This window comes from Cajanus cajan, chromosome 2 (genome assembly GCF_000230855.2).
Source record: "Cajanus cajan strain Asha chromosome 2, NIPB_CcT2T_4, whole genome shotgun sequence".
Taxonomy (NCBI): domain Eukaryota; kingdom Viridiplantae; phylum Streptophyta; class Magnoliopsida; order Fabales; family Fabaceae; genus Cajanus; species Cajanus cajan.
The window spans coordinates 65,341,844-65,369,380 of record NC_138518.1 but is presented as its reverse complement, the minus strand read 5'-3'; the positions used below and the strand labels follow the sequence as shown (position 1 = coordinate 65,369,380).

At 31.3% G+C, this 27,537-nt stretch overlaps 5 protein-coding genes and 1 long non-coding RNA gene across 6 annotated transcripts; 4 read left to right on the top strand and 2 right to left on the bottom strand.

Moving 5' to 3' along the window:
* The first annotated feature begins 1,254 nt into the window (after positions 1–1,254).
* On the top strand, positions 1,255–4,897 carry LOC109814518 (bZIP transcription factor 12). The gene is made up of 4 exons (XM_020378972.3): positions 1,255–2,073; positions 2,160–2,231; positions 3,239–3,268; positions 4,427–4,897. The coding sequence occupies exons 1-4, from the start codon at positions 1,582–1,584 to the stop codon at positions 4,511–4,513; spliced, it is 681 nt and encodes a 226-aa protein (XP_020234561.1). The 5' UTR covers positions 1,255–1,581; the 3' UTR covers positions 4,514–4,897.
* A 3,284-nt stretch (positions 4,898–8,181) lies between these two features.
* On the top strand, positions 8,182–11,980 carry EDA14 (embryo sac development arrest 14). The gene is made up of 8 exons (XM_020378956.3): positions 8,182–8,338; positions 8,439–8,529; positions 8,612–8,703; positions 8,782–8,875; positions 8,964–9,043; positions 10,268–10,351; positions 11,247–11,346; positions 11,437–11,980. Exons 1-8 carry the CDS (start codon positions 8,205–8,207, stop codon positions 11,527–11,529), a joined length of 768 nt encoding a protein of 255 aa, XP_020234545.1. The 5' UTR covers positions 8,182–8,204; the 3' UTR covers positions 11,530–11,980.
* A 1,941-nt stretch (positions 11,981–13,921) lies between these two features.
* Positions 13,922–16,403, top strand: LOC145954466 (uncharacterized). Its single transcript, XM_083068722.1, has 4 exons — positions 13,922–14,053; positions 14,157–14,564; positions 14,662–15,336; positions 15,411–16,403. Exons 1-4 carry the CDS (start codon positions 14,017–14,019, stop codon positions 16,259–16,261), a joined length of 1,971 nt encoding a protein of 656 aa, XP_082924848.1. The 5' UTR covers positions 13,922–14,016; the 3' UTR covers positions 16,262–16,403.
* A 178-nt stretch (positions 16,404–16,581) lies between these two features.
* Positions 16,582–19,281, bottom strand: LOC145954467 (uncharacterized). Its single transcript, XM_083068723.1, has 2 exons — positions 17,313–19,281; positions 16,582–17,223 (listed from the first exon to the last, which is right to left on the bottom strand). Exons 1-2 carry the CDS (start codon positions 17,676–17,678, stop codon positions 16,582–16,584), a joined length of 1,008 nt encoding a protein of 335 aa, XP_082924849.1. The 5' UTR covers positions 17,679–19,281.
* Positions 19,282–21,866: 2,585 nt separating this feature from the next.
* LOC114916918 (uncharacterized) lies at positions 21,867–25,346 on the top strand. The gene is made up of 3 exons (XR_014431661.1): positions 21,867–22,306; positions 22,384–22,454; positions 25,213–25,346. It is a non-coding gene; the product is annotated as an uncharacterized LOC114916918 (long non-coding RNA).
* LOC109814508 (bidirectional sugar transporter N3) lies at positions 24,454–26,851 on the bottom strand. Its single transcript, XM_020378961.3, has 6 exons — positions 26,498–26,851; positions 26,067–26,103; positions 25,719–25,932; positions 25,412–25,573; positions 25,211–25,330; positions 24,454–24,919 (listed from the first exon to the last, which is right to left on the bottom strand). Exons 1-6 carry the CDS (start codon positions 26,547–26,549, stop codon positions 24,680–24,682), a joined length of 825 nt encoding a protein of 274 aa, XP_020234550.1. The 5' UTR covers positions 26,550–26,851; the 3' UTR covers positions 24,454–24,679.
* Positions 26,852–27,537: the final 686 nt, after the last annotated feature.

Genomic DNA, 27,537 nt, shown 5'->3' with positions numbered 1-27,537 from the left:
TTCAACACTCTAGGCAGAATGAGCTCAAATATGTAGTTGATTAATAAAATGAATAGTAATTTTATCTTGATTTATGTAATTATTTATATTGATTAAAATGAATATGAATTTGGTGAACCTTGGTTCATGATTACCAATTAGGTAATATAGCTACTGATGATGGATTAATACCTTAAATTTGTTTGTTCTTTTCATTAATCACATAATTCATGCTACGAAGGTACCCCTCATGACTGTGTTGATCAACTCTCTCAACAGTTGAGGATGTTGAAACAACCTGAAGTAGGTAAAGTTGCATGGCCACATATTCTTAGATCATTCAACCATTCCGGTTGCCAATGATGCTAAAATCATGATACTTGTATTAATTGTTTATGTGGTATGACCATCTTCTTTATCTCGACATCCAAGATGATTGAGACAAATGCATGACATATGAAATTGTCCCTTATCTCGATCAAAGTTGGCACCTCTCAATCATTCTAACAATTGAGGTTGTCGAAGAGATGACCAAATAATGTTTTCGTAATCTCTTTTCGATATAAAACACATTAGTTTTAATTGTAGTAGTTGAATAATTAAAAAAATTAAAATTAAAAATAATTGATATTACATTTAAAAGTGAAAACATTATTTTTTAGATATTTTTAAAATATTAAAACTACGATCATTTGGTTTATAACATGATTTAAGAGGGAAAAAATAGAATTGGAATGATAAAAAGGATGTGAATTGAAATCTTTCACTATTATAACAACTAAATTAATAATTAACATTTACAAATAAAAAATATAATTATTATAAAACAAAAAAATATAAAAATTAATAAATTTATTATACATATAAATTTGTACTTAAACAATCATGTAAAATTATATTAATAAAGGAAAATTTATTATTTTTAAATACTTACCACTGTAATTTTTTACACAAATATTTCTTTACAACGAAATACTTATAATAATTTTTTTTTGATAAAAATAAAAAAAATTATAAATGATCACAATAAAAATTAAACTTAAGTTCTCATTTTTTTTTTTTTAAGTATTTCATCCTTTCAACATTAATTTTTAGACAGAAAAATGAATCGTATTATTTTGAATTAAAAAGAAAATCCAATAACCAAATGAAAATGTATAAAAAGAAGAACACGCAGAAAGAACGATAAACAGAGATAAAGAAACGTGAATTGTAAAATCGGAGAAATGAACAAGGTAGTAGTAAAAGCATAGAAGCGATTGATTCATGAGAGGCACGTGTCGTGTCATGTCATCTCATGCGAATGAAGAAAAAACAAAAAAGTAAAAATGAGCATTGCATTAATGATTGTTCTGACTCGGAGGAAGTTGAGTTGGTGTCTGGAGAATGGAGATGCTTCCATACCTTTCCTCACTCCACCTTCAAACAAACTAATGTGATGTGAAGCTGAGAACTCAATTAAAAAAAAAAACAAAGAAAAAGAAAAAGAAAAAGAAAACGAGGTTGTTGGTGTGTGTGTGTGTGTGTGTTAGTAGTGTTAATGTTAATGTTAACAGTAGAAAGAGAAAAAAGAAGCGCAAAAAAGAAGGCTTGAAACGCGGCATGGCGTCGTCGAAGGTTGTCTCGACGAATCCGGATCTGCCACGCGACTCATCTATATCTCCCATTTGCTCCCTTCTCTCCGATCTCAACCCCACCTCCATGGACGACCTCCTCAAGTCCATCACCCCCGCCGCCAAGACCGTCGACGACGTCTGGAAGGAGATCGTCGGCGGCGCCGCCGCCCACCCCGCCGCCAACGACGACACCCTCCAGATGACCCTCGAGGATTTCCTCACCAAGGCCGGCGCCGTCAGGGAGGAAGACGTCCGAGGCGGTGGCGGCGGTGGCGGCCCTTCCTCCCTCCCCTTCCCCCTCCCCGAGGGCTCCTCCTCCTCCGTCGAGCCTTTCGGCAACGGCGTCGCGCCCTCTCCTTCCGTTCACAAAGGGAAGCGAAGGGCCGTTGAGGAGCCTGTTGATAAGGCCACTCTTCAGAAGCAGAGGAGGATGATCAAGAATAGAGAGTCCGCCGCTAGGTCCAGGGAACGCAAGCAGGTTCCTTGATCCTTCTCTTCTAGTTTTGCGTCAAGATTCGATTTTTCCTTTTTGGGTTTTCTTCTTATGCTCTGCACCCTCTACAGGCTTACACTTCTGAGCTCGAGTTTTTGGTTCACCAGCTGGAGCAAGAGAATGCGCGCTTGTTGAATGAAGAGGTGTCACTTTCCTACTCTTGCTTTGGTGGTTTCATGTCTTTTTCTCTGGTTAAATTCAGAATCAAGAGAACGGTGTTGGTTGGCAGGGTTGTGTTTAGATAGAGAAATTGGGAATGGTTGAAAGCATAGAATTGGTTCACGAGAGAGGTTTTGGTGTTGCTCAAAATTTATTCAAAATCATATTTTTATGTACTCTGCACAGCCAATTAAGTTAGACCTTATCCATGGTTCTACTCATTTTATTAGTCTCACTCAGGGGCGCTGCCAACTGAGTTAGAACTTATGGATGATTCTACTTATTTGATTGGTCTAACTCGTGATTTTGTAATTTTTGAAAAATTTTAAGTAATTGCTGGGAGAGTGTATTGGAGAAGTGTGGATAATACACTCTCTAACATATCTTTGTACCACAATCTTTTTATCGGCTAAAATTTGTTGAAAATTATATAGTATTCATTAAATATGGAGTGAGACCCATAAATTTTTGTGATTTCTAACAAATTTCAGTGAATAAGAGGAATGTGTGTAAGAAAGAGGGTTATTAACATTTTTTGTGTCAAAGAGTTAGTTGCTAGGACACCTCTTAGCCTTATTCAAAGAGTGATTGGAAAGATTCTCCACTAAATGAGTATTCTTTGAGTGAACTTGTGGAATGCATGATTTGGTGTTCTGATAGCATTTTTGGGGTTAGAGAGTGAGTTGCTAGGACTCCTCCTTGTCTCATTCAAAGAGTGGTTGGAAAGATTCTCTCTATTAAATGGGTAGTTTCTGAGTGCACTTGTGGATTGCATGATTTCGCATTCTGCAAAGTTGTCTCATTGCTGGTATTTAACTGATGACAGTTTAAAACTTCCCTTGGTTGGTTAATGCAATTTTGTCTGTGGGTAGTCAATTTCATTCACGTCTTTCGTTGCTACTCTTTTTTTAATTCCTGGTTAAAGATTTTTACATTTTTGCCTGGAATCTGATTGTTTTATTGGTTTTTGAAATCTTGGTTCTGAATACAGGCTGATATGAGAAGGCAGAGGAAAAAACAGGTGTGTAATATATCTGCTCTTTTTTTGACAAGTTAATTTGCATGTTCTTGTATATTTGATCTGGTATACTTGAATCTGTCATGTAATGACATGTCTTCATATTCCATTATAGTTTTATTTTTAATAAATGTGGATTTAATTTGCAGACAGAAGCTCAAACTTGAGATTAAAAATGAAAAATGTAGGAAATTCCAGCTTAATGATGTTATCAAACATCAAGCCCTGATAGACTGGTGTTGTTAAGACTATAGTATTCACAGTTTAATCAGGAAAATTGGGTAATTGAAGTAAAGTAGTCAGGTCTTACTGTTTTTTTTTTTCTTTTTGTGGGGGTGGGGAATCATACCCGTCATGATTTCTTAGTTAAGTGCATACAATATGTAATTTGGAGAAAGATACTACTTTAAGTCTTAACCGTCCACAAGTTTCACATAACAAAACCCACTATTATTAATGGCCATGAATTTATTATTCAATATAGAGCATAATATTAGGCTATCTAGATTGTCATGTCCTGACTGAGTGACCGGCTATCATCCTTGTTGTATTGTGCTACCTCACTTGGACTAAACTTTCATGTATTCTTAGATAACATTTATTCACACCAATTTAGTTGAACCTGTAGTTTATGATATCTTGGGAAATCTTTTTAGAACTTTTGGTGAACTGTCATGTTTGCATTACTGCAATGCCTAAATTTTATAATTTTGGTTGAATTAGGAAATCACTAATAGTATTTCTGTATATACTTGGGGAAAGGATCTGCATAATTCTTATTGTATTGTATAGCCATATTATATAGTCTTACAGTTTGTTTAAATCATCTCTTATGATGAAATGGTCCCTTGTCTTCTTCATGCTCCTGTTTTGCTAGCTGAATTGGTTGATTGTTTCTGATTACAAAATCAACTTTAAGAAAGTTGATGTTTGTTAGCACTTGTTTGTCATTGATTTCATCTTTCCCATTCATCTGGTACATGAACAGATCCAAAAATTATGTACTACAAATTGCCTCAAAAAGTAATAACTGATAAGTGATATAACCAAGTGTGAATCCTCATCTGCACCAGCCTTTAACATTGTTCAAACCATATTAATACTTTTTGGTATGCTGGTTGTAGATCTAATCTCTATATCCTTTAATTTCATTTCCTGCAGCTAGTTGAGTGCATCATTCCAATTGAGGTGATGTCTAAACCAAAAAAAAAACTTCGGAGAGTAAATTCAGCACCATCATCATTGTGATCTGTTTATCATCACTCATCAACAGGCTAGGCTTTGTGGCTTGGTGTAGATATAAGGGGAAGAAAGGTTTAAGAGATTATAGCCATTGCAGGTTCTTGGAGCTACATTGTATAGAGAAAATAGCTGCAGTCAAATAATCCAAGTATTCTATTGATCCACTGTTTGTGGAAGATCGATGGTTTTGGGTGGTTTTTCCCAGACTAGGCCTTGTAGGTAAAGTTGAAATAAAAATTTGTGTTATGTTAATCAATGCAATTTGGATGTCATGCTAACTTATTTGGTAGAGATAAGGAACAGCAGTGAGAGAGGAATTGATGAACAATGGTGGATAGTTAAAATTTGAGTTTAAATATAATGAAATGTTCATTTATTATAAAATGAAAATTGAATTAACAGTCAATATGAACCTTAAATTTTTGCACGAATTTTAGCTGAGGATGTTTTGCTTGTGCAAAACTTTTGTGTATTTATCCTAATTATTTAGACATCAAATGGTATCCAAATTACCCACAATTATTAAAAATTGATACATTATATAATTATTTTTAAATTCTACTATTTTGTTGTATACAGTATCTACAAAAATATTCCAAAATTAAAGGGAATAATTTTTTGTTCTTCATTTGCGTTCATAAAACATTTCCCACTTTAAAAAGCCAAAATTTTCTGAAGATTGTTGTGATAATTAGTTTAACAATGAACTCATCAAGTTAAAACCATCTTTCTCTTAAAAGACATAAATCATATTCTAAAATTAATCATATGTTTTCCCTATCTACTTCTTCTATGGATAAAAGAATTGTCACTTTTGAAAAGATCAGGAAGTGAATTTTCTTTTGTTTTTAATTATAATTACTTATGTGGTACATCAATGTGAAATGAAATTATACACACAGAAAGAGGCAAATATAGATAGTCCCTGAATCTATTGAATCGCGATTACTATTTTTGGTACTATTTTTGGTCTCGGGAGAGGGGGTTGGTGATATTTTATGTGGGGATGAGACCCAATATTTAATGCACATGTCACTGTAACTTCAACCACCAAGGAAAATGAACCTACTGTATGATATTACACATTGGTAGTCAGTTTTTTTTTTTTTTTTTTTTTTATAGTGAAAAAGGCCCATGACAAAGAAGTGTGGTTGCACGTCTACACCACTTGTCGGCTCTCTAAAGACACTGCACGTTCTAACTTCCCATTGTTGAGACAACACGACACGTAACTTGCAAGCATGGACCTGCCTATAACAATCTTAGAGGATCTACATATGACACTTCTAGTAAAGTTTCTCTTCTATTTTTTTTAAGTAATATTTTACATTATTTTAATGTTACATCACATTTTTTTTTTGCTTTAAACGGTTTACTCTAAAATCTCATTAAAGTTTTTCAAATGGACTCACATGTATTTATTTTTTAAAATGTTAAAATACATAAAATATAATGTAAATTAAAAATTAATAATAATAACTTTTAAAATAAAATTCATGTGCTAATGAGTAGTTTATTTTTATTCCTTGTAAATAATTGTTTCAAATTTGCAATCACTCAAGCTTATATCTTCATTGATTATAAGGTTATCCAAGTTGATTCGTGAAGGAAAAAAAGGAAAAAAGGAATTTTTATTCTACTAGTATTTACACTTATTGATTAGAATAATTTTCACCACTATTCATTGTTAAAGCACCACCAAACATGACAAAATTAGTTGTTGAGATTGAAAAATTTATTCTACTTTGGGATTATATATGAACTACCTATAATTTATTATAATTTTTTTTATAGATTTGATTTAACTTTTTAAAAAGTTTGATCTGATCTATTAGTCAATTTGAATTATTAATATTAATTAGGTTAATAAATTTAATTTTTAAAAATTAACAAAATCATTTTTAAAATATAATTAACTCAATATTATTAAATTTTAAATTTAAAAAAAAATATAGGAAAAAAATTGAATTATTTTTTTTTGAAAGAACAACTCATATGTAATCATGTATGTTGATATACACTCATGCACAAATCATAAATTTATAAATTTATAATAAAAAATATTTTAAATATTAATAAATTATTTTTATTTTATAATTTTATTTATTTATATTTTTAATAATTTATATATATATATATATATTATTTTTTATTATATTATATAAATAAATAGACTAATTTGTGAAATTTAACAGACTTTTCTATAAGCAATTCAGCCAATAAAATTCGAATGGAACAACCTTCAACAGTGAAACAACTTCATATTTGAAGTTTTTTTTAATTCATAATAATAATATATTTTAATAAAATATTTTAATATTATATTTTATGCCGTGAACCCATAAAATAAATTCTGAAGAGGGTGGGTTCTAATTTCAGCACTCCACTTCTCCGAATGGGACAAAACATGCACAATTTCAACATGCGAACAAATTTTACTATTTTGAGTTTCTTGTATTATTTGTTTCAATCTAAAAACTAGCGTCGGAGTTGCTCTTAAATTTATCACTCATAGTAACTTTGCAAACAACTTATGAATCTAATTTCTCTCATCTGCTTTGTCAACATAACTTTTTTAAATGTAATATAAAGAGGAAAGAAATGAACGAAAAAAAATATCATAATAAAAATTGAGTATATTTAATAGAATGAAAGAAGAAGAAAAATAAAGAAAAAAATAATTTTTTTTAGAAAATTCATATTGAATTAAATAAAAATAAAAATGTATTATAAATTAAATTGCATTTACTTGTTATATTGTTTCATTTTGTTACAAATTAAATGCACAATCAATTATATGGTGGATAGGATAAAGCAACAACTTTGAAAATTTATTTCATGCTTTGTCCCTCCTCTCATTTCACGCTCTCCCTCCCTCCACAAATTTTTACCATTATTTATGTGAATAAGGATAAAAAAAAGTAAACAAGCTAAAATTCTCATAAAATACTCTCATTTAAAGAAGGATAAAAAAATACATGAAACTCACTAATTATTTCCTTCACTCCCTCTCTAATTCACCATATCAAACATATTAAAAATATCAACTTCCACATATTTCCTTTTTCTTTTCTCTCTCTTCTATCAAATTATTCATTTTATTTTTATTAATAAATAATTTTATTTTCTTTATTTTGAAATAAAAATATTTAATCTCTAATTTTAAAAATAAATAATTTTGATCTTTTCTTTTAAATTGACATCATTAAATTTTAACATGTATTCATATTTAAGTGATGAAATATTTAGAAATAAAAAAGACTAAGGAAAAAACATGAAAATAAATTTTTTACTAATAAAATAAATAATAATCATTCATAAGAATAAATATAAACGAAAGTTTTCTATATATTATTTTTTAATTTTTATCTTTTAAATATCATATTATTAAATATCATATCACTTAATAAAAAATTATTATACAATATTAAAATTTAACAATTAATTAATGATAATAAAGTTAAAATTTTGTATTTTAAAAATTATAAAATTATATATCACCAAAATTGCAATTTAACATTATTACAATTCGTCTCAGATTCTGACTTTGAGAATACTTTGTTTTCAGGGAAAAAAATTATTTTATTTTTAATAACAGAGCTGATCGAATAAAATGGTAGCCCATTTAAGGTGGCTATGTAATTGGGCCGGCCCGATTAACCCATAGAGGCTAATAGGTCCGTGATGGGACGTTGTTATGCAAAACGCAAACGTAGAAGCTAGCCACCGCTTGCAGAGAAAGAGAGCGCATCACCGTCGTCGACACAACCCAAACATGTCGTCCCTTCGAAACGCCATTCCCAGGCGTGCTCACAAAGAGCGTTCTCAACCGTCAGTCTCTTCTCTCTCTCAATCGCTATTCACTCTCCGTTCGAATCGCTTCATTGCAACCTCAATTTATTTTGTTTTTACTTATTTTTTCATTCATTAGGTCGTCGAGGAAAAAATTCGGCCTTCTCGAAAAACACAAGGACTATGTCCAGCGTGCTAAAGCATTCCACAAGAAAGAGGACACTTTGCGGGTATAATTTTACACTCTCCTCTTCCTTCATTATCAGCGTTTTCTATTTTTTTTATTTTTTAAATTGTTTGTTTATTCGACAGAAACTTAGGGAAAAAGCAGCAAATAGAAATCAAGATGAGTTTTACTTCAAGATGGTTAGAACAAAAACCGTTGATGGAGTTCATATACCAGAGTAAGTGATGAATTTCTCTATGTCCTTTTTTTCAATTTTCTGCTATTTGTTATTGTCTAACTCTGTTGTATTGTGTAGGAGTGAAGCAAACAAGTACACTGAGGAAGAGCTTATGCTGATGAAGACCCAGGATATGGGCTACATTCTTCAGAAGCTTCAGAGTGAGAGAAAGGTGGGACCTTTGCTTTAAGTTTCTATGTTGTCTTTATTGGGGTTTTGTGCGAATATTGTGATAATGTAGGTTCACTTGTTGCTTGCAGAAAATTGAAAGGCTAACTGCCTCCCTGCACTCTATTGACAATCAGCCATCGAACAAGCATGTTTTCTTTGCTGAGGATAGGTATGGGTTTCTGGGCTATTATTCTGTGATCAGCGTGGGTTCATTTTTCTGAAATGTTAATGTTATATTTGATCGGTGTACTTAGTTTTGAAACTTTTGACTATTTTAGTTATGCAAAATTTGAAGGGTGATTTTTCAATCATATATTAAGCCAATGACTACAACTTACCACTTGTTTTTTAGATGATACATTATGTTGAATATGTTATTATGTTTATGATAGGAATTTAGTATGCAGTTTCAAGCGGTTGCTTTGGATTCTTTTTTTGTGTGCAAATTTTATTAGTGATATAGGGTACATTTGGCTGAAAAGCTTAATTAAGTGTTTATTCAATAAGAGCTTATCATCTGAGCATGGTTGTTAAAGCTTAATTAAGTGTTTATTGAAGGCAGTTTAACCCCCCCCCTCTCTTTAATTTTGTAATTCCATTTGGCCTAGAATCACAAAGTTGCAAACTGTTATTTCTCCCAAAACGTTCTTAAGGCAAATGCATATGCCGTGCCCTATTGCCGCTGCTCTTTGAGATCACCCCTGCAACCCTGTCTTTTGTTCTCAGCAAAAGTGTGAACACTTCTCCACGATGTTCCCTGTCTTTTGTGCTTGTGTTAAATTTGATACTATGTTCCTGGCATCTTATGGAATTATGGTTTATTTTCACTATTTTGTTTATTTAATTCTTTTGGATAATTTTTTCCTAGTCAGCATGATATTTTTTTATTCATGTTATATGGTATGCACGGAGTAAAATTTTTATTATTATTTTACTATGAGATAAACACTCACTAGTTTACCGGTCCTCCACAAGTTTACCTAAATTCTCAAGTTTAATATCCCTGCATGTGAGAGTATGTCATGATCACTTAATTCAATAAGCTAAATAGAACTTATAAGATAGATGGTCATATCCTAACTCCTTCAATTTTTAGCTCAAGTGTTTATATGATAAAAATAAACCCAAATAAACTTCATTGGAGCTTTTCCAAATGCTTCCGTTGTCATGTTATAAGATCTATTCTGTTGGGTAAACTCTTACTTTTCTCCAGGGATATAGTGCCATTTTCTGTTTATTGATTGATATGTTACCTTTCCACCTCTACTCTCATTCCCTTTCTTCTTTCTCTTTTTAGTGTTATATTGTGTGTGTGTAATTGTAGATGTTGTCCTTGTTCCTCAAATTTATTGTTAATGGATAGCTTTTTTAATCATTGCCCATGTATATGTAGAGAAGAGGCTAAAGAGTTACAAGCACAATATCCAAAAAGTGTCATTCCACTTTCATCTGATGATATTCCTGCTAGCATTAAGAGGTACAGCCCTACATTTGGCTTCAAAGAATTACTTTAAGTTTTGTTTGATGTCTTCATTGTCTTGGAGATTAAACATTTTATTAAATATGATTTGTCTTCACTGAAACTTTTCAGGGATCTGTTGCACCAAATAATTTATTTTTTCTCTTTAAGGTGCTTTAAGATTTTTGATTTTAGCAAATATCCTTACTTTGCCAACAGTATCAAGATCTTTTGCAGTAATGTGTATTGGCTGAATCTTGGCATTTTTTTCCATCTGTTTCCCAGTCTGTGGGTACGGGAAACTGTTAACACAATTGCTTATGAAAATTTGTTTAGCTTGTTAGGTATTTCTTTGGCAAAGAAAACATATATCTTTCTATAATGTTCTTTCCAGGATTTTAATTTAGAAATGAAACTACTTTTGCTCTGAACATTCAACAGCAATCACTCCTATTCAAGCACAAGGTGTGAGAATGTGGTCATGAGTGACAAGTTAAATATCATATGTTTGCATCTAGGAAGCCTAGATATATAGTACAATAAGGGTGTGATATGACATGAAATTACAGAAATGAGGAAATGGTGATTTTTTAAAAGTGAAGATATGACATGGTATGACCAATTAATATCAATTATGGTCAGATTGATTTCTGTCAATTCCATGCTATTTGGCCAACAATTATGGTCAAATTGATTACTGTCAGTTCTCTGCTATTTGGCCATATTGAAGTATTTTCTATGCTGGGTTGAATCTGTTGTAAAATTGCTCACGCAAAGCTGACTTTACGTGCTTTATGATGTATTGACTTTGATCTATTTCTTTATAGTACTATCTACTATGATTACCTCCATTTGTTCTTTTCTTGCTTGATTTCTAGCCCAATATTGATAGTGAGGTATTTTCTTTCCACAGGAAAACAACTCAGTCTTACCGAGAGTTGGAAGCAAGGAGGAATAGATTCAGCCAGCTAGAGAAAATCTACATGGATATGGCAATGCAGAAGGAGTTGCAGGTATTGATATTTTTGCATTGCATATGTTGAACCCTTTTTTGAGTCTTACAAATGTAGAATTCTCAAAAAGCATTTTACATCTATGAACAGAAAAACGGTAAGAAGCGCAAACTAAGTGAAGATGAGATTGTCTGCCCTACCACCAAACCAGTATACAAGTGGCGTGCTGAAAGAAAGCGTTGAAAGAGTTAAAAATACTTCAGGCTTTTATTCTATTTTGCCTGGTTACTATTTAGCATAGTGATTAAATACTTGTGGGTTGGGTCTGCTGCTGGAGAACATGTCTTACATGAAGCACTAACATGCCTGGCTGCAGAATCGAATGTGTTGCATGAAACAAATTAGGTGGGATGACTACGGATGCCGATAACTGGCTTTCTTGTCGAGAATTCTCTGATCATGTAACCATTTTCTTTGCTCTGTTCGGTATCCATCCTTATACCTTTCAGTTCTTCAACCAGATTTTGTAAGTTTTACTATTACAAGTACATTCAATTTTGAAGTTTATGTTATTTGTATCGTGTAACTATTCTTGTGGTATATATGACACTAGACCCACGTTGTTGCAAATTCTATAAACATGATTTCAGGACTTGTGCCGATAAAATATACTAGATGATCATGCTTCCTATTAGTTTCTTTCCCCTACGAAATAAGTAAAAAAATTAACTTCTAGTTTCAATATGTATTATCTATTGAGTCTGTGATTCTCGCTTATCTATTATATCGGCTGGTTTCTGATTTGGAGATAACTCCAGAATTGCATGGCTTGAATCGTGGGTGGCATCAACCCTAACTTCTAAGTGGATGTTTGTTTTGTCAGTAACACATTTCTAAACAACTAAACAAAGAATTATGGGCTTTTTGACCAAAGTAGGGTTGTATGGGAAGTTATTTACGTAAATAGTGCTGTTTGAAAACTATTTACGCCTTTAGGGCTGTTTACAACAGTGTCGCTATGGGCCATAGCGACACCAATGCCACGTGATTTTTTTTTTTTTTTGGTGTGGGGTGGGCTCGAATGAGCCAAAACAGTGTCGCTATGGGCTGAGGCGACACAGTTTGTGCGCCATTAAAAATGGTGTAGCCCATAGCGACACCATTTAAGAAAAAAAACAAAAAAAAGTAAAATAATTTCTAAATTTAAAAATAATGAAGTGAACTTATATATTTATAAAAATAAAAAATATTTATTTAAAAACGTAATCATAAAAAATATATATAATTATTTTACAAGTGGCGCTATGGCCTATAGCGACACCGTGTCGCTATAGGCTATAGCGACACTACTAATTTTTTTTTTTATAGTTATTATTTTCTTTTATTTTAAAATTATTTTTATAATACCAGTTAAAAATGTTAATTTGTAATTATAAAGTTAATTTTTCTCTTATTAGTTTTATGTATATATTTTTTTTTCGTTTATTATTTTATGACAAATTAAATAATGCATTTATTTATTTTTTTGAGTGGCGCTATGGCCTATAGCGACACTGTGTCGCTATAGGCCACAGCGACACTATTTAATTTGTTTTTTTTTATAAATTATTTACTTATTTTATTTTACCATTTGTTTATTTTATATTAGCAGTTAAATAATATTGTAATTGTAAACTTAATTTTTCTGTAATTAGGTTTGTGTATATATATTTTTTTCCTTTATTATTTATGTTTTTTTAAGTGGCGCTATGGCCTATAGCGACACTGTGTCGCTATAGGCCACAGAGACACCATTTAATTTGTTTTTTTTTTTTAAATTATTTACTTATTTTATTTTACAATTTGTTTATTTTATATTAGCAGTTGAATAATAATTTGTAATTGTAAAATTAATTTTTGTGTAATTTCTTTATTTTTCTATGTATATTTTTTTCCTTTAAATTTTTTTATGGTGTCGCTATGGGCCATAGCGACACAGTGTCGCTATGGGCCATAGTGACATTATCAGTATATATACCCCCACCCAGCTACGTTCTTTTCACAGTTGAAGTCATATATATATTTATCAATTACGTTTTGGTCTGATTTAAGACTCTGAGCCAGTTACGTTTCTTTCTGATTCGGTAAGTATAATTTTATTTTTGTTTAAATATAAATTATAGATATTTGCACTAATTAATTTTTGTTGTTGTAGATATTATGGATCAAATGATTGCTTATATTTATACTGGAAAGATGTATGAAGGTGTTGAGGGTGTAACATTTGATGAACCAAGAAAAGGAATGTATATTAAACGAGGTATCACTTTGGATATATTAAAGAGAAGGATTCATAACAAATTTAGTCTTAACTCAAATCAAGTGATATTATCTGTAAGCTACAGATTTTTAGTTTCACAAGGTGATAACAACATATATTCTTCATTGGAATTGAGTGACGATGATGATGTACAATGCATGATAAAAGCATTTCAAAGCCAGAATGTGATGCTAATAATGGAATTATATGCTGAAATAGGTATGCAAGAATCTTCTACTTTTTCATTAGAAAATTTGTCAATTGAACGATCACCTTTGATCACAAGAGATGAAGATGAAGATGACGAAGAAGATGAAGACTATCATGTTTCATAATCATATGAAAGCATTGATGAATCCAATGAAGATGAAATTGATAATTGTGAACCATCTGATGATGAGGTGCAGCCGGATGTTCTTGTTAATAGTCCAATGGTTGAACCAATTTCAATGTATCCATCTACTGAAGGTATCATTTGAAAAATAAATTTGTCAATAATTTGTTATTTGTTTAAAGTAAATTGTTGAATTTTATTTTATTGAACTTACTAAATTCATTATTATTAAAATAGGTGGAAGTCAATTTTGGGGTAATTTACTCCACTACAGTAACATAAATTGGAATCATCCTGATGAAGAAGATATTCCAGGGATGGATGTGGGTAGTACTTGGTCAATTGGGCAAGATTTATATGTGGGGTTGGAGTTTGAAAATAAAGATGCAGTTAAAAATGCAATCAAGCAAAATGCAATGAGAATGCATCAAAGTTTTTATGTGGTTGAGTCGAAAAAGACTAAATGGGTTGTTAGATGTCCAAATGCACATGATGGATGTGGATGGTACATGAGAGCCATTGAGTCAAAGAGATCTGATAACTGGAAAGTGACTCAGTGGGGTGGACGTCATACGTGTTTGAACATGTCTTTGTCGCAAGATCATGCTAAGTTAGATTCTGAGTTAATTGCAACATTTATACAAGGTAAGTTCTGCAAAGTTTATAGTTTATATTAATAATAATTTATGTTTGTGTTTACTAATATTTAATATGTTAGTGTTTACTAATATTTAATATGTAGGAATGGTTAACCAAGATCCATCAATAAAGATTAGCCTTATCCAAGAGAGAATAACATCTCAAACTGGGTTCAAAATATCTTATAGAAAGGCTTGGATGGCGAAACAAAAAGCAATTGTTAACGTTTTTGGAGATTGGGAAGAATCGTATGCTTATTTACCTCGATGGCTGCAATACATGAAAGAAATTGCTCCAGGGTCATTTTATGATCTGTGTCATGATGAGTTTTTTGTTGGTAATCGTTGTCATCGTGGTTACCGTCAATTTCACAGATTATTTTGGACATTCAAGCCGTGTTGTGATGCCTTTAATTTTTGTAAACCGTTGATACAAATTGATGGCACTCATCTGTATGGCAAGTATCGAGGTACATTGTTGATTGCTACAACACAAGATGGTAATAACAACGTTCTTCCTCTTGCATTTGCTGTGGTTGAAGGAGAAACATTACTTGCGTGGTCGTGGTTCTTGTCTCATTTGCGGTTACATGTTACAAACAAAGAAGGGATATGTTTAATATCTGATCGACATCGTAGCATTAAATCGGCCATTGACAATGAAGCAATTGGTTGGAGACCGCCAAATGCATATCACAAGTACTGCATTAGGCACATTGCAAGTAATTTTAATACTCGATTCAAGGATGTCAAACTTAAACAAAAGCTTGTGAAGTTAGGTACGTATTGTTATTTTAAATTTTTCAACCATTTTAAACAAATTTATAGTGCGTTATTTTTAATTGGTATGCAGGGTATACACCGTGTAAGCACATTTTTGATCGCAATTTGGAAAAGTTTTGTCAATCTAACCCTGATGTTGAAAGGTGGATAGGAGCGATATCTAAAGACAAATGGAGCATGGCATATGATGCAGATGGTCGAAGATATGGTCATATGACAACAAATTTGTCTGAATGTGTTAACAAGGTGTTAAAGGATTGTAGAAATCTCCCTATCACTGCATTAGTTCGGTCGACGTATACCAGGTGCGCTGAGTATTTTAGTGTTCGTGGTAGTCGTGCTTTAGCAGATGTTTCATCTGGGAAAGTCTTCGTTTCAAAGTTAGTTGAAGCTTTGCAAAAAAATCAAGAAGAGGCTTGTTCCCACCAAGTTTGTAGATACGACATTCAATCTTCAAAATTTGAGGTTGAAGAGGCCTTTGATCCAGTAACACAAACAGGAGGGAAGAAATGGGTAGTAAATTTAAAGGAACGATACTGTCAATGCGGAAAGTTTACAGCATTTCATTATCCTTGTTCTCATGTTATAGCTGCATGTGGTGTTGTTAGCATTGATTACTACCAGTTTATAGATCCTGTTTATACCAGTGATTATGTTTTAAAAGCCTACTCTGGTCCGTGGGAACCAATCGGAAATGAAGATTTAATCCCTCCGAGTAATGAGGATTGGATACTTGTCCCAGATCCAACATCAGTGCGCGGGAAAGGGAGACCGAAATCCACAAGAATTAGAAACGAAATGGATTGGGTTGAGAGCTCACAACGACGACCAAAATGTAGCATATGCAAACAAGAGGGTCACAACAGGCGCAATTGTCCATCTAAGTCTAACAATCAGTCGATAAGTTTTGAAGATGTTTAGAATTTGTTAAACATATTGTAATTAGTAATGTGTATTCATGATGGTCATTGTATAACATAATGTAATTACTATTGTCTATTGATAATTATACAAAATCTACTCATCATCGTCTTCCTCATCTTCCTGATGATGATGCCCTCTATCAGTAGCAGGAGTTAGAATACACCGTCGTCGTCTTTCCCTTGCAGCCCTTTGAGGATTTCTTCGAACACGTCTTTGTTCTGGCGGTGATGGGTGATGACTAGCCTCCGCATAAAATTGTGGACGCAAATCAACACCTGCAACGTCATATTTGACACAAATTATTAATATTGATATAATTATAAGAAGAAAAGAATAACAAAATAATAAAATATGAGTAGACCTGATGTATAAGTACGACTGATATAATCATCATCATACGGAATATGAAAAGGTGCTTCCTGACTCGATTGTGTGGCATCCTGTGGCATACTTGGCTGTGGAGTCATTAAAGGGGAATGTCCAAAAATATGATCCATCATTTCTGATGACATAGTTGGTTCCGGTGATGAGTCTAAACCAAGTGACTCACAGATATGTGTAGTAGTCATCGGAACTGATGTCTCAAAACCTGGAGGGCGAGGTGGAGTGTACCAATATGTGTATTGGGACTGCGATGGATAAGTGGGCTCCTGAGAAGGAATATAATATAACCCTGCTGCTCTGTCTGGCACTGTAGGGTACATCTGATCCATCGCCTCAACTGGCGTTCTTCGTCTAGGTAACCCTCCAGCCTCCCTTGACTGTGCAGGAACATTGAAAGTCCCCACGTCATATGAACCAGGGGGAAGGGGTGCTTCCTCAGCTGGCTCAACGAATCTAGCCCTATAGTCATCAGATATCGATAATAATCGATTAGTCTGCTCTGTGACTGCTTCCATAGAAAACTCTGGGCTGCCATGAGGAGATGTCAAGTATGCCAAGCATTCAGTTACGTCTCCCTACATATACAAGACATAAAAAAATTAGATTACCACTTTATAATTTAACAAAATATTATATTAAAATATGAGTTGTAATATGTACATACCACAATCGAGTCTTTAACTTCATCAGGATCAATGTACAATTTCCCCTTTCTGCGATACCACCTCATGTATTCAGAATTTGGACCTAATAGTCCAACCTGTGGAGAAGTAGGTGCAAAGTGGTATGCATATCGATTGGCCCAGTGCTCAAGTGCTGGACTTAATATTGTAGTCCAATCGTCATCAGTCTTTCCCCGCAGGGTCAACGCATGCACATGAGCAGGAGTCATTGGAGGATTTGGAACTGGTTGTTGGTAACCAAATTGCCTCACGACCCTATCAGGCTGATGCCATTCACAAATACACAGAGAAAGTAACGGGATTACAGAACCCCAAATACGAATCCCCTGTGTACAGTCCTCGGGCATCTGTTCCAAAGGCGGATATGGTTGCCAAATAATCTGTAAATAAAAAATTGTAATTAGTTTATATTAAAATACTAATAACTTACATAATGAAATCCGTTAACCCTTCAATTTTATTTACTTACAGATTTTCTGGTCAACCGATCAAAGAATTTGCGATAAAATTTAATATCATCGCTGATGCTTATTTTAGTGGCTGTGTTGGACCACCTGAAATCAAAATGTAAACAATTAATTTCTGTAACATTTATTCAATAATTTTAACAATGTTAATATTTTGAATTTCATCATACCTTAAACCAACAGGGCAAGCAGGAGGAATAGGTGGGAATGGAGAAGACAGAATGGTTGGGAATCGTTCCCATGCCCATAACTGCAATAAAAGTGTAAACCCACCACAACTTGGCGTTTTGTAATCAGTAGAGGTGCATAAATTGCGATACAAACATCCAAGCACAGCTGCACCCCATGCATACGTCTTAATGGTCTGAAAGTCACCTAAGAACGCCAACCACCTCAATGAGACATAGCTAGAAGATCTATCAGGAAACAAAACGCCTCCTATAAACCGTAGTATCCAAGCTCGAGCATAAGGAAGCAACTGATGTAGCTCCTGTAGATCATCTGCAATCTCATTAAAATATGTAGCCAACCAAGATAGCTTGACCCTATATGACCTTTCATTGCTGACTCAGGTGGAATAACACCTAAAAAATCACGAGCTGCATAAAACAAAATAAATTATTTACCGATTTTTAATATTATAAAACACAATTACTATAACAAAAAAAACTTAAAGTATAGTTATTTTAGTACCTGATTCAAATATATTAGCACTGCCTCGACTTAACAGTGCTTGACCGTCAACTGGAAGACCAACAATCATACCAACATCTTGGAGAGTAACTGTGCATTCTCCAAATGACATGTGAAATGTGTGTGTTTCTGGTCTCCATCGTTCTACCAAAGCAGTTAATAAACCAGGGATCACTTTGATATAACTCAACCGAGCAATCCATCCAAATCCAGCCTGGTCTAATAACGGAACTATTTGATGTGGAATTCCGTCAATTCCATTGCGTGTTGGAGCAGCACGTCTTGCTAATAATCTCTTATCTTCTTCTCTATTCCAAACATGTTGTGAAACATGTATGGATTGCAATGACAATAAATCATCCTCAACGGGTCCACAACTCACACGCATAGATGTAGAAGATGATGCCATTTATAACAAAATTTAACAACTAATTATTTCATACATTATATAAAATACAAATAAACCAAATTACACATAATTAAATTTAATAACAAATTAAATTAAATTATTTTCTAAATAAATATTATTTAAACAGATTTAAAATAAATCAATTTATATTTTAAATATCATTATTTTTAAAATTAAAATAAATTACACAGAAATATAACTAATTAAATTTACACAGAATTATATTTAATAAAAAAATATAATTAAAATATTTTCTAAATAAATATCAATTCAACAGAATTAAAATAAATAAATCAAATTTTAAATATAATGATTTTTAAAATATAAATAAATTACAGAAAATTATAACTAATCAAATTACACATAATTAAATTTAATAACAAATTAAATTAAATTATTTTTCTGAATAAATATTATTTAAACAGATTTAAAATAAATCAATTTATATTTTAAAAATCATTATCTTTTAATTTTAAAATAAACTACACAGAAATATAACAAATAAAATTACACAGAATTAAATTTAATAAATTATTTAAATTAAATTATTTTCTAAATAAATATAAATTATTCAGAATTAAAATAAATCAATTTATATTTTAAATATAATTATTTTTTAAATAACAAACAATTACACAGAATTATAACTAATTAAATTACTCACAATCAAATTTAACAAAAAATTTAAATTAAATTCTTTCCTAAATAAATATAAATTTAACAGAATTAAAATAATTGAATTTAAATTTCAAATATTATTTTTAAAATAATAACAATTACAGACAAATATAACTACCTCAAATTACACACAATAATTTCATAAAAAAATTAAATTAAATTACACAGAAATTTAACTAAATAAAATAAATACAAATATCATTATTTTTAAATTAAACATAAATTACAGACAAATATAACTAAATAAACTATAATAATTATAAAAATCAATATATTTAATTAAATTACAAAACTGATAAAATAAAAAATATCTCAAATACTTGATATTTCTGGAACTCTGCAGAAATCCAAATAATACAATTTAACCTGAAATATTAATTATAATATATATAAGTTAAACAATATTTATAAAAAAAATTTAAACGAAATTCAACAAAAAAAGAAATTTTTTTTTTGAAATTCACCTTGCACGCACCTGATGAACTTCACGCGGAGGGGGGGGACCAGCAGGGTAAATCCATCTATATATAGGAATTTTTTTTTTTTTACTGTGCCAGGCCACGTGTCAATTACCCATTGGTTTCTCAGACGGTAAATTGACACGTGGCCACTGTAATAAATGGCCTCAACCACCACCACCAGTGTCGCTGTGGGCTATAGCGACACAGTGGCGCTATAGCCCATAGCGACACCACTGTTTCTTTTTTTTTTTTTTTTAAATTATTATCTTATTTTTTTTAAAACATTTCTATATTTATATATTATCATATAAATTATACTATTTTATAAATTTATTTTTCTATTATTTTCTTTTTTTAATATAAATATATTTATTTTTTCTGTATATAATAGTGTCGCTGTGGGCTATAGCGACACAGTGGCGCTATAGCCCATAGCGACACCAGTGTTTCTTTTTTTATTTTTTATTTTTTTATTTTAAATTATTATCTTATTTTTTTTAAAACATTTCTATATTTATATATTATCATATAAATTATACTATTTTTTATAAACTTATTTTTCTATTATTTTCTTTATTTAATATAAATAAATTTTTTATATATATATAATAGTGTCAGTGGCGCTATAGCCCATAGCGACACCAACTGTATTTTACATTTTAATATTTTAAATTATGTAGTATATTTTTTTTGTAATTTTTTTATTTTTACATTATCATATAAATTTTAATAACTATTTTATAAATTTTCTTTTTAAATAAATTATATTTTTTGGATTTAAGTTTTTTTTAAATTTCGAATATGAGTCGCTGTGGGCTACAGCGACTTCATTGTAGCTACTGGTGTCGCTATAGGCTGGACCAACTTCCTCAATATGGCTCTCATGGCTTCTCTGGAGTTTAAAAAATGCCACGTGGCAGTGGTGTCGCTATGGGCCATAGCGACACCGTTGTAAACAGCCCTAAAGGTGTAAATAATTTCTAAACAGCCCCATTTACGTAAATAACTTTCCATGCAGCCCTACTTTCGTCAAAAAGCCAAGAATTATGTGGGGGGAAGTTTCGAAGTGAACATCCGTTTTTTTTCTCCGAACTGAAAATCAAACATTTAATTATGTTTCATTTCATACATGTTTAAATTACTAACAAGCTTGCAATAATTATTATTTTGTTGTTGTCATTGTGGTCGAGTAAACAAACTAACTACTAGTTTTAGTATATGTTATGCCTTTTCACCAATTTCATTCTATTTTAATTTCGCTGACCCCGCAGCTAAAGCCAAAAATCGTGATCCATGGATGGAAATTCCATTTTCATTAATTGGTTCTACAACGGTTTTGTGATTTTGTTTGTAAAGATTCTTCATATCAAGTCGTTTTGTGGTTCTTCCTTATCTCCTATGTCATTATTGGTTTGTTTTTTATTTAAAGATAACTCCACAATTGCGTGACTTGAATTATGGGCGATATCCATTTTCGTTAATTGGCCCTCGTCTACCATTTTGAAATTTTGTTTTTGCAAAGATTCTTTCTGTTTGGTCGTTTTGCAATACTCCATGGCTCAAAATTTTGTTGTTCTTTATTATCTCTTGGGTCATTATTGGTTTGTTCTTGATTTGGAGATAACACTGCAATTGCTTGGCTTGAATCATGCATGACAATACCCTTTTGGCCACCAATATCGTTAGACATCCCCACAACATAAACCTCTGAGTCTAACGCCCGTATTTTCCTCTGTGGAAACAAATTAAAGGCAATCCTTCATATTCGCAGAAAAAACATATCCATGCACTTCTATTGACGATTTCGCGTTCAGGTAAGCCTCAACTCATACTCTTGCATACCTTCCACAAGAATGAATAGACGTGAGCTAATCCACTACTCACTTGCCACAAAAAACTTTTCATTATATAACTCAATTTGTAAATGTGGGATACATACCCACACCGCCACCTGTCTAACACTTTTAACATTGCTTAAAAAGTTTGGACTCTGCCTTTGAACAATCAGGCCATGAGTAGTTATCATATATGGACCCTCAAATAAAGCGTGCTTATTATCCTCTTCAAAAGAAAATGTCACCAGATAAAAATCATCAAGCATATCAATAATTGAAATAGGACTCGTCCTAGCTCACTCCTAATTTAGTTTATTTTCATTCACCTTGTAACCAATTCATTTCACCAAAAGATGGATACCAATGAAATGGTGCATACTATTTATGCATATTTATGAATCATATACATCACCGGGCTCTAGTATTTTACGGGTATTTCAAAAGGCAAGAGTTTCACATTGCTTAACTACACCTTGTTTTGTTTTTTTATATATCATTTTGTGTTGTAGGCTTTCAAAGTGGCCAACAAAGGCACGAGGACTCATGCGCATGAGGTTGAGTCTTGTGGGCCTGTTGAAGTGTAAGTAAGTCTGATGATTTGTCCCTCTCCTTTGCATGTAATAATAGGTCTCATAGGTTTTTTAAAATGTGATTTAATACATTTTTTTTAGAGTATTTTGAATTTAAATTTAAATTCAAGACTTTCAAAAGGCTCTTTATTTTAATGTTTTCGGTTTTCAGTTTGTATAATTTCAAAAATTAAAATGTTTTAATTAAATGACCATTGTGATTTTTTTATTGATAGAAAATATTACAATGACAAATGAGAATTATTTTAATGTATTTTATAATAATCAATTTTGTTATTTCAATTCAACTCAACTTATCTTTATCCTAAGAAAAACAAGTTGGATTAGGTTGGATTTATTTTTCATTGAGTTGAAAATCTTAATTCAACTTGTGATGAGTTGCGAGTTGAGTTGAATTGATCTATCAACTATCAAATATATAATATAATCACAAATAAATCTTAATTGACAAATGAGTTATAAATAAAGTACCATGCTCATTGTCATGAAACACACACACACACACATATATATATATATATATATATATATATATATATATATATATATATATATTATTTTATTTTATTCTTTTTTTTTATTTTATAATCTTGTTGGTTGCCATTAATCGTGATTATTTATCATTATAGTGGAAACATAAAAGTGGCCACTGTTATTTAGTTAATGAGACTTTTTGGGGTTGACTTTGATTTTAAATTTGTTTTTAAAATTTTCTTCTTTTCTTTTCAATTATTTTATTATTATTTTTTTCTCAAGTGGGAAAACGTTAGAGAATTTTATTGGCTAAAATATTAGATTTATTAAAATGTCGATCGAATGAAATCATAATATATATTTTGGATTATTCATTGTATGATTATGGATATTCACTATTATATTTTTTACTTATATTTATTAAAATGTTATTATATTGAATAAATAGGTTATTTTGTGACTTTTTTTTGAAAAATGTTACTAAAGTAACATTTCTTATTTCAATATTATTCTTTTTAATTGTTTGCAAAATCAAAGACTTGTATCGAATAAAAAAATGTCACATAAGTTATTTTGCAACATTTTTTTGAAAAATGTTACTATAGATAAGTAACATTTTTTTATCTCCATATTATTCTTTCTAATTATTTTTAAAATCAAAGTCTCATATCAAATAAAAAAAATCATATAAAGGGAATATTTCCATCATTTCTAATTATTTCTCATAACTGAAGTCCCATATCGAGTAAATGAATAACCTATAAAAAATATATATAATCATATAGTTATACTTAAAATAAATAAACTTTGATATTTGATATATAATTAGTGATGACTAATTAAAAACATTTTCAACCTTCTCTTAAAGAACTTGTAGAAGTTTAGCAGACATAAAATATAATACTTGATAGCAACACTTATATTAAAACTAATTAGTATTTTATAAAGTTAACAAAAATTTAACAACATTATTAAAATGTTACAAAAATATTACTTTGATAACATTTGAAAAATGTTGTTTAATTGTGTAAAAATGTTATTAAAAGTCTTTAGTAACATAAACTGTATACATCATTTAATAATATGTAACAAAAATAAATTAGTAATATTCTTACACAATTAGATAATATTTTTTTAAATATTACATAAAAAAATTGTGTTATAATGATTATTGATTCATTATTAAAACATTGGTTGAATGACATCAAGATGTATTTTTTTTTATAAAAAAAAAACTTCATTGTATGCTTCATGAGTATATCTTGTGACATTGTATTTAAAATTTTAGACTAAAACTGAATAATTCTTAACACATCTCTTCATAAAAGAATATGATCGTTGAATATACATTAATTACTTGTCGCCTTCTCGGCCAAAAACTTACTTATATGATAAATCATTACTTCTAACCCATTATCAAAGTTTAATTTTCTTTCCTCATAAAAAATTTTAATCTTAAATTATGTTTTTCATGGAGTTTAACATTGATCGAACTATCCTATGAATCAATTGTCATAAAAAAAAATACTCCAATGCATTAATGAAGTCAAAGACAATGAGTTGAAGGGATAAGTACGTTAGATTTTTGCCTATTTTTGATAAGTACTAATTCATGGAACTAGGATACATGCATTTTGATGGATTAAGATAGATAATTATTACAAGACAGTTACTGGTTATATTAAAAGATGACTACTTGGAAGTGTTTGTGTCTGTAACAAACACCCCGCATAATATGGTTTCACACTGGAATTTTCACGCCTTTCTCCTCCTCTTCGGCACCTTCTATTCCTTCATGGATAACTAGCACTGGGTACACCTCACAGTTTCCCAACGGGTTCACTACAACAACGTTTTTCATTGTCTCTAATGCATGCTCTTCCTTTATAACAACTGTCCCATTGTTACTACCTCTGTTCCTGTAAATGCCATACAGCAGCATCTGAAGTAGTCCCAGAGTGAAACCCAGCACATTTGGGATCTGCTCATATATAAGACCCAAACAAGAAACAATGAAAAACCCATCAATGTTATTGCTTTTATGTAGCATAAATAAACTTTTATAAGAAAAATAAAATAAATTTATGCATAAGTTAATTTTTAGAATATGTTTCATATATAATTTTTTTACAAATTTATTTTATTTTTTACTTGCATAAACTAGTTTTAATTTATAAAAAAATTATTTATTTATTTTTCAGAAGTATTTTTTTTTTGAAAAAACAGACTCGATATTAATTTGTATATCACTATTGTATGTGTGTTTACTTACAGCAATGCATATGTCCTTAAGAAAGAGACCATAGAAAAACCATGTTATGGCACTCAGGGTGAGGAAAAGTGACAAGTAAAAGGGCATAAACTCCACATTCTTGGTTCGAATAACCTGTGCCTGCATTGATGAAGAGTGTGGGAGTAAGACGTGGGAGTGCAAAATACACTAAAAATATAATTAGAATATATTTTGACTCACCAGAATGCTTAGAGGGGCTGCAAAAACACCAACTGAAATAGTTACACAAATCCATCCCACGACTTGGATGCGGAGGGAACCATGCATAGAAAAGTAAGTGACAATGAAAATCAACGCGGAAGATCCCACGTTCATCACCATAAACAGTTTAACAGTTAAATTCTGCAATTAAAGATCAGCAATGATAATCAGTGTTAGTGAATTTGTAACAAATTAGTGGCATCCTTCTTTTATCGCATGGTTTCAATAATACACTCTCTCTAATACAGTGTACAGTGTTAGGAGAAATATGTTAAAAATATGTCACCCTGGCATCATTGGTGGCATAGATTGTGAACATGATTATGTAAACAATCTCAATGGCACATCCCAATGAGTTAATGGTAAGGAGGAGTGTAGTTTCGGATGGCTTGAGTGAGGCATAGTATAGCCAAAGCATGGAACTGAATAGTGCCACCAGGTAAGGCAGTGACTGAAAAGCTTCAGTGGATTTCTTTTTGTAAATTCGATAAAATGTTGGCCTACAAATTAAGAAAAGAAAACCATAATTTGTAATTACAATATAATAATTAAAACTGCTTGTCACAAGAAAAATGCATCCTAATTAATTAGGAGAACTTATTAAGTGGAAGTTACGCTGAATTCATATACTTACACGGGTGCCAAGAACACCATGAAGGAGACCACGTTACCTAGACAATAAAAGGAGAATATGTTAAGTTCTTGGATTTTGCAAAATAAAGAGATTAATTAATTAAAATAGTTAATGGAGAAAATGATTAGTCAGTTACTCTTAGAGGGACATTGCTATTAGATAAGTTTATTATAACTCTACTATAATTAAGTTGAAAAAAAAGGCTAGGAATTAATTGGATTTGGAGGTAATGAACAAGTTGTTCATGAATTATAGGGATGGAGTTAAGAGAAAAAGAAATTCACAAGGAGAGGAATAAAGATCATGAAGCAGTAATATTTTCTTGAACAACTGTTGTGTAAATTGAGACTCGAATACTAGATGGAACTAGTTAGAAATAATGGGAAGAGATAAAATAAAAATAAAAATGATTGTGACACTTATGTGATTACCTAGTAAGCCAAAAACTAAAGCCAAATGATTGGGACTGTCCATAATAGCCATGCCTTCTTTGCCTTCTTTAAATTTTTGAGGAAAATTTGACTACCGAGGTTTAGGAGTTGCTAGGTTAAGAAACCTTTAGTTGGGTCTAAGGTTTCTTTCTACTAACCCCTAAATCTGACACAGGCACTGAAGCTGGTGAAGGGTTTGCAACCCATGCAAGCTCTATATATACACAAACGGTACGAAAAAAGGGGCAAGAAAATGATGAAAAAATTATTTAAAAAAAGAACAAAACTTAAAGTATTCTTATTGTAACAGATGAAATGGAGTGAGCATGTACTACGCATGCATGTTTCATGGGGATATGATTGATCTTTTTAGAAGGTAGTAGCACAAAACATACTTACCTTGCTAAAGATAGGGATATTCACATGCAAGTTGATACATGATTTTTGGATCCTAAGATACAAAAATGTTACAACAAGTTGTTAATGAACACGGCACGAAAACTATATTTGTATATATAATGTGTATATCACATTACTTTTTACTTGTTTCGTTAACAAGAAGTTATTAGATAGTCATGATCCATCACATATTAATCGATTGGATCAATTTCTACATAACACGTAATCGGTATCCTTCATTTTGCAACAAGAGATGGAAAAAACACGTGAGGGGATGTAACCTTTGCAGTCATTATCATTAATTGTTCTTCGATTCATTCCTTGTAGAAGTTTGTGAAGAGTTTTCCGGAAAAAGCCATGTAACCGGTTTCTACCGCATAGGCTCTTGCCATTTGCAGGCCTTTGTCTTGGTTGTGTGTGGCACACTGCTCTGCAATTCCGCTGTGTCTGAGGTACCTGTTTTTGGTGCAAATGAGAGTTAGTTTTCCGCGTGACACAAACATCTTCATCTATTTCTCGCAAATGCTTTACAAGACTTCGTCACACATCATTATATTATTTTGGTTTAATTAACTATCTACTCACCACACCATGTTTACCTTTGCGTGTTAGTCATTGAATACTATAGATTACTTTAATTT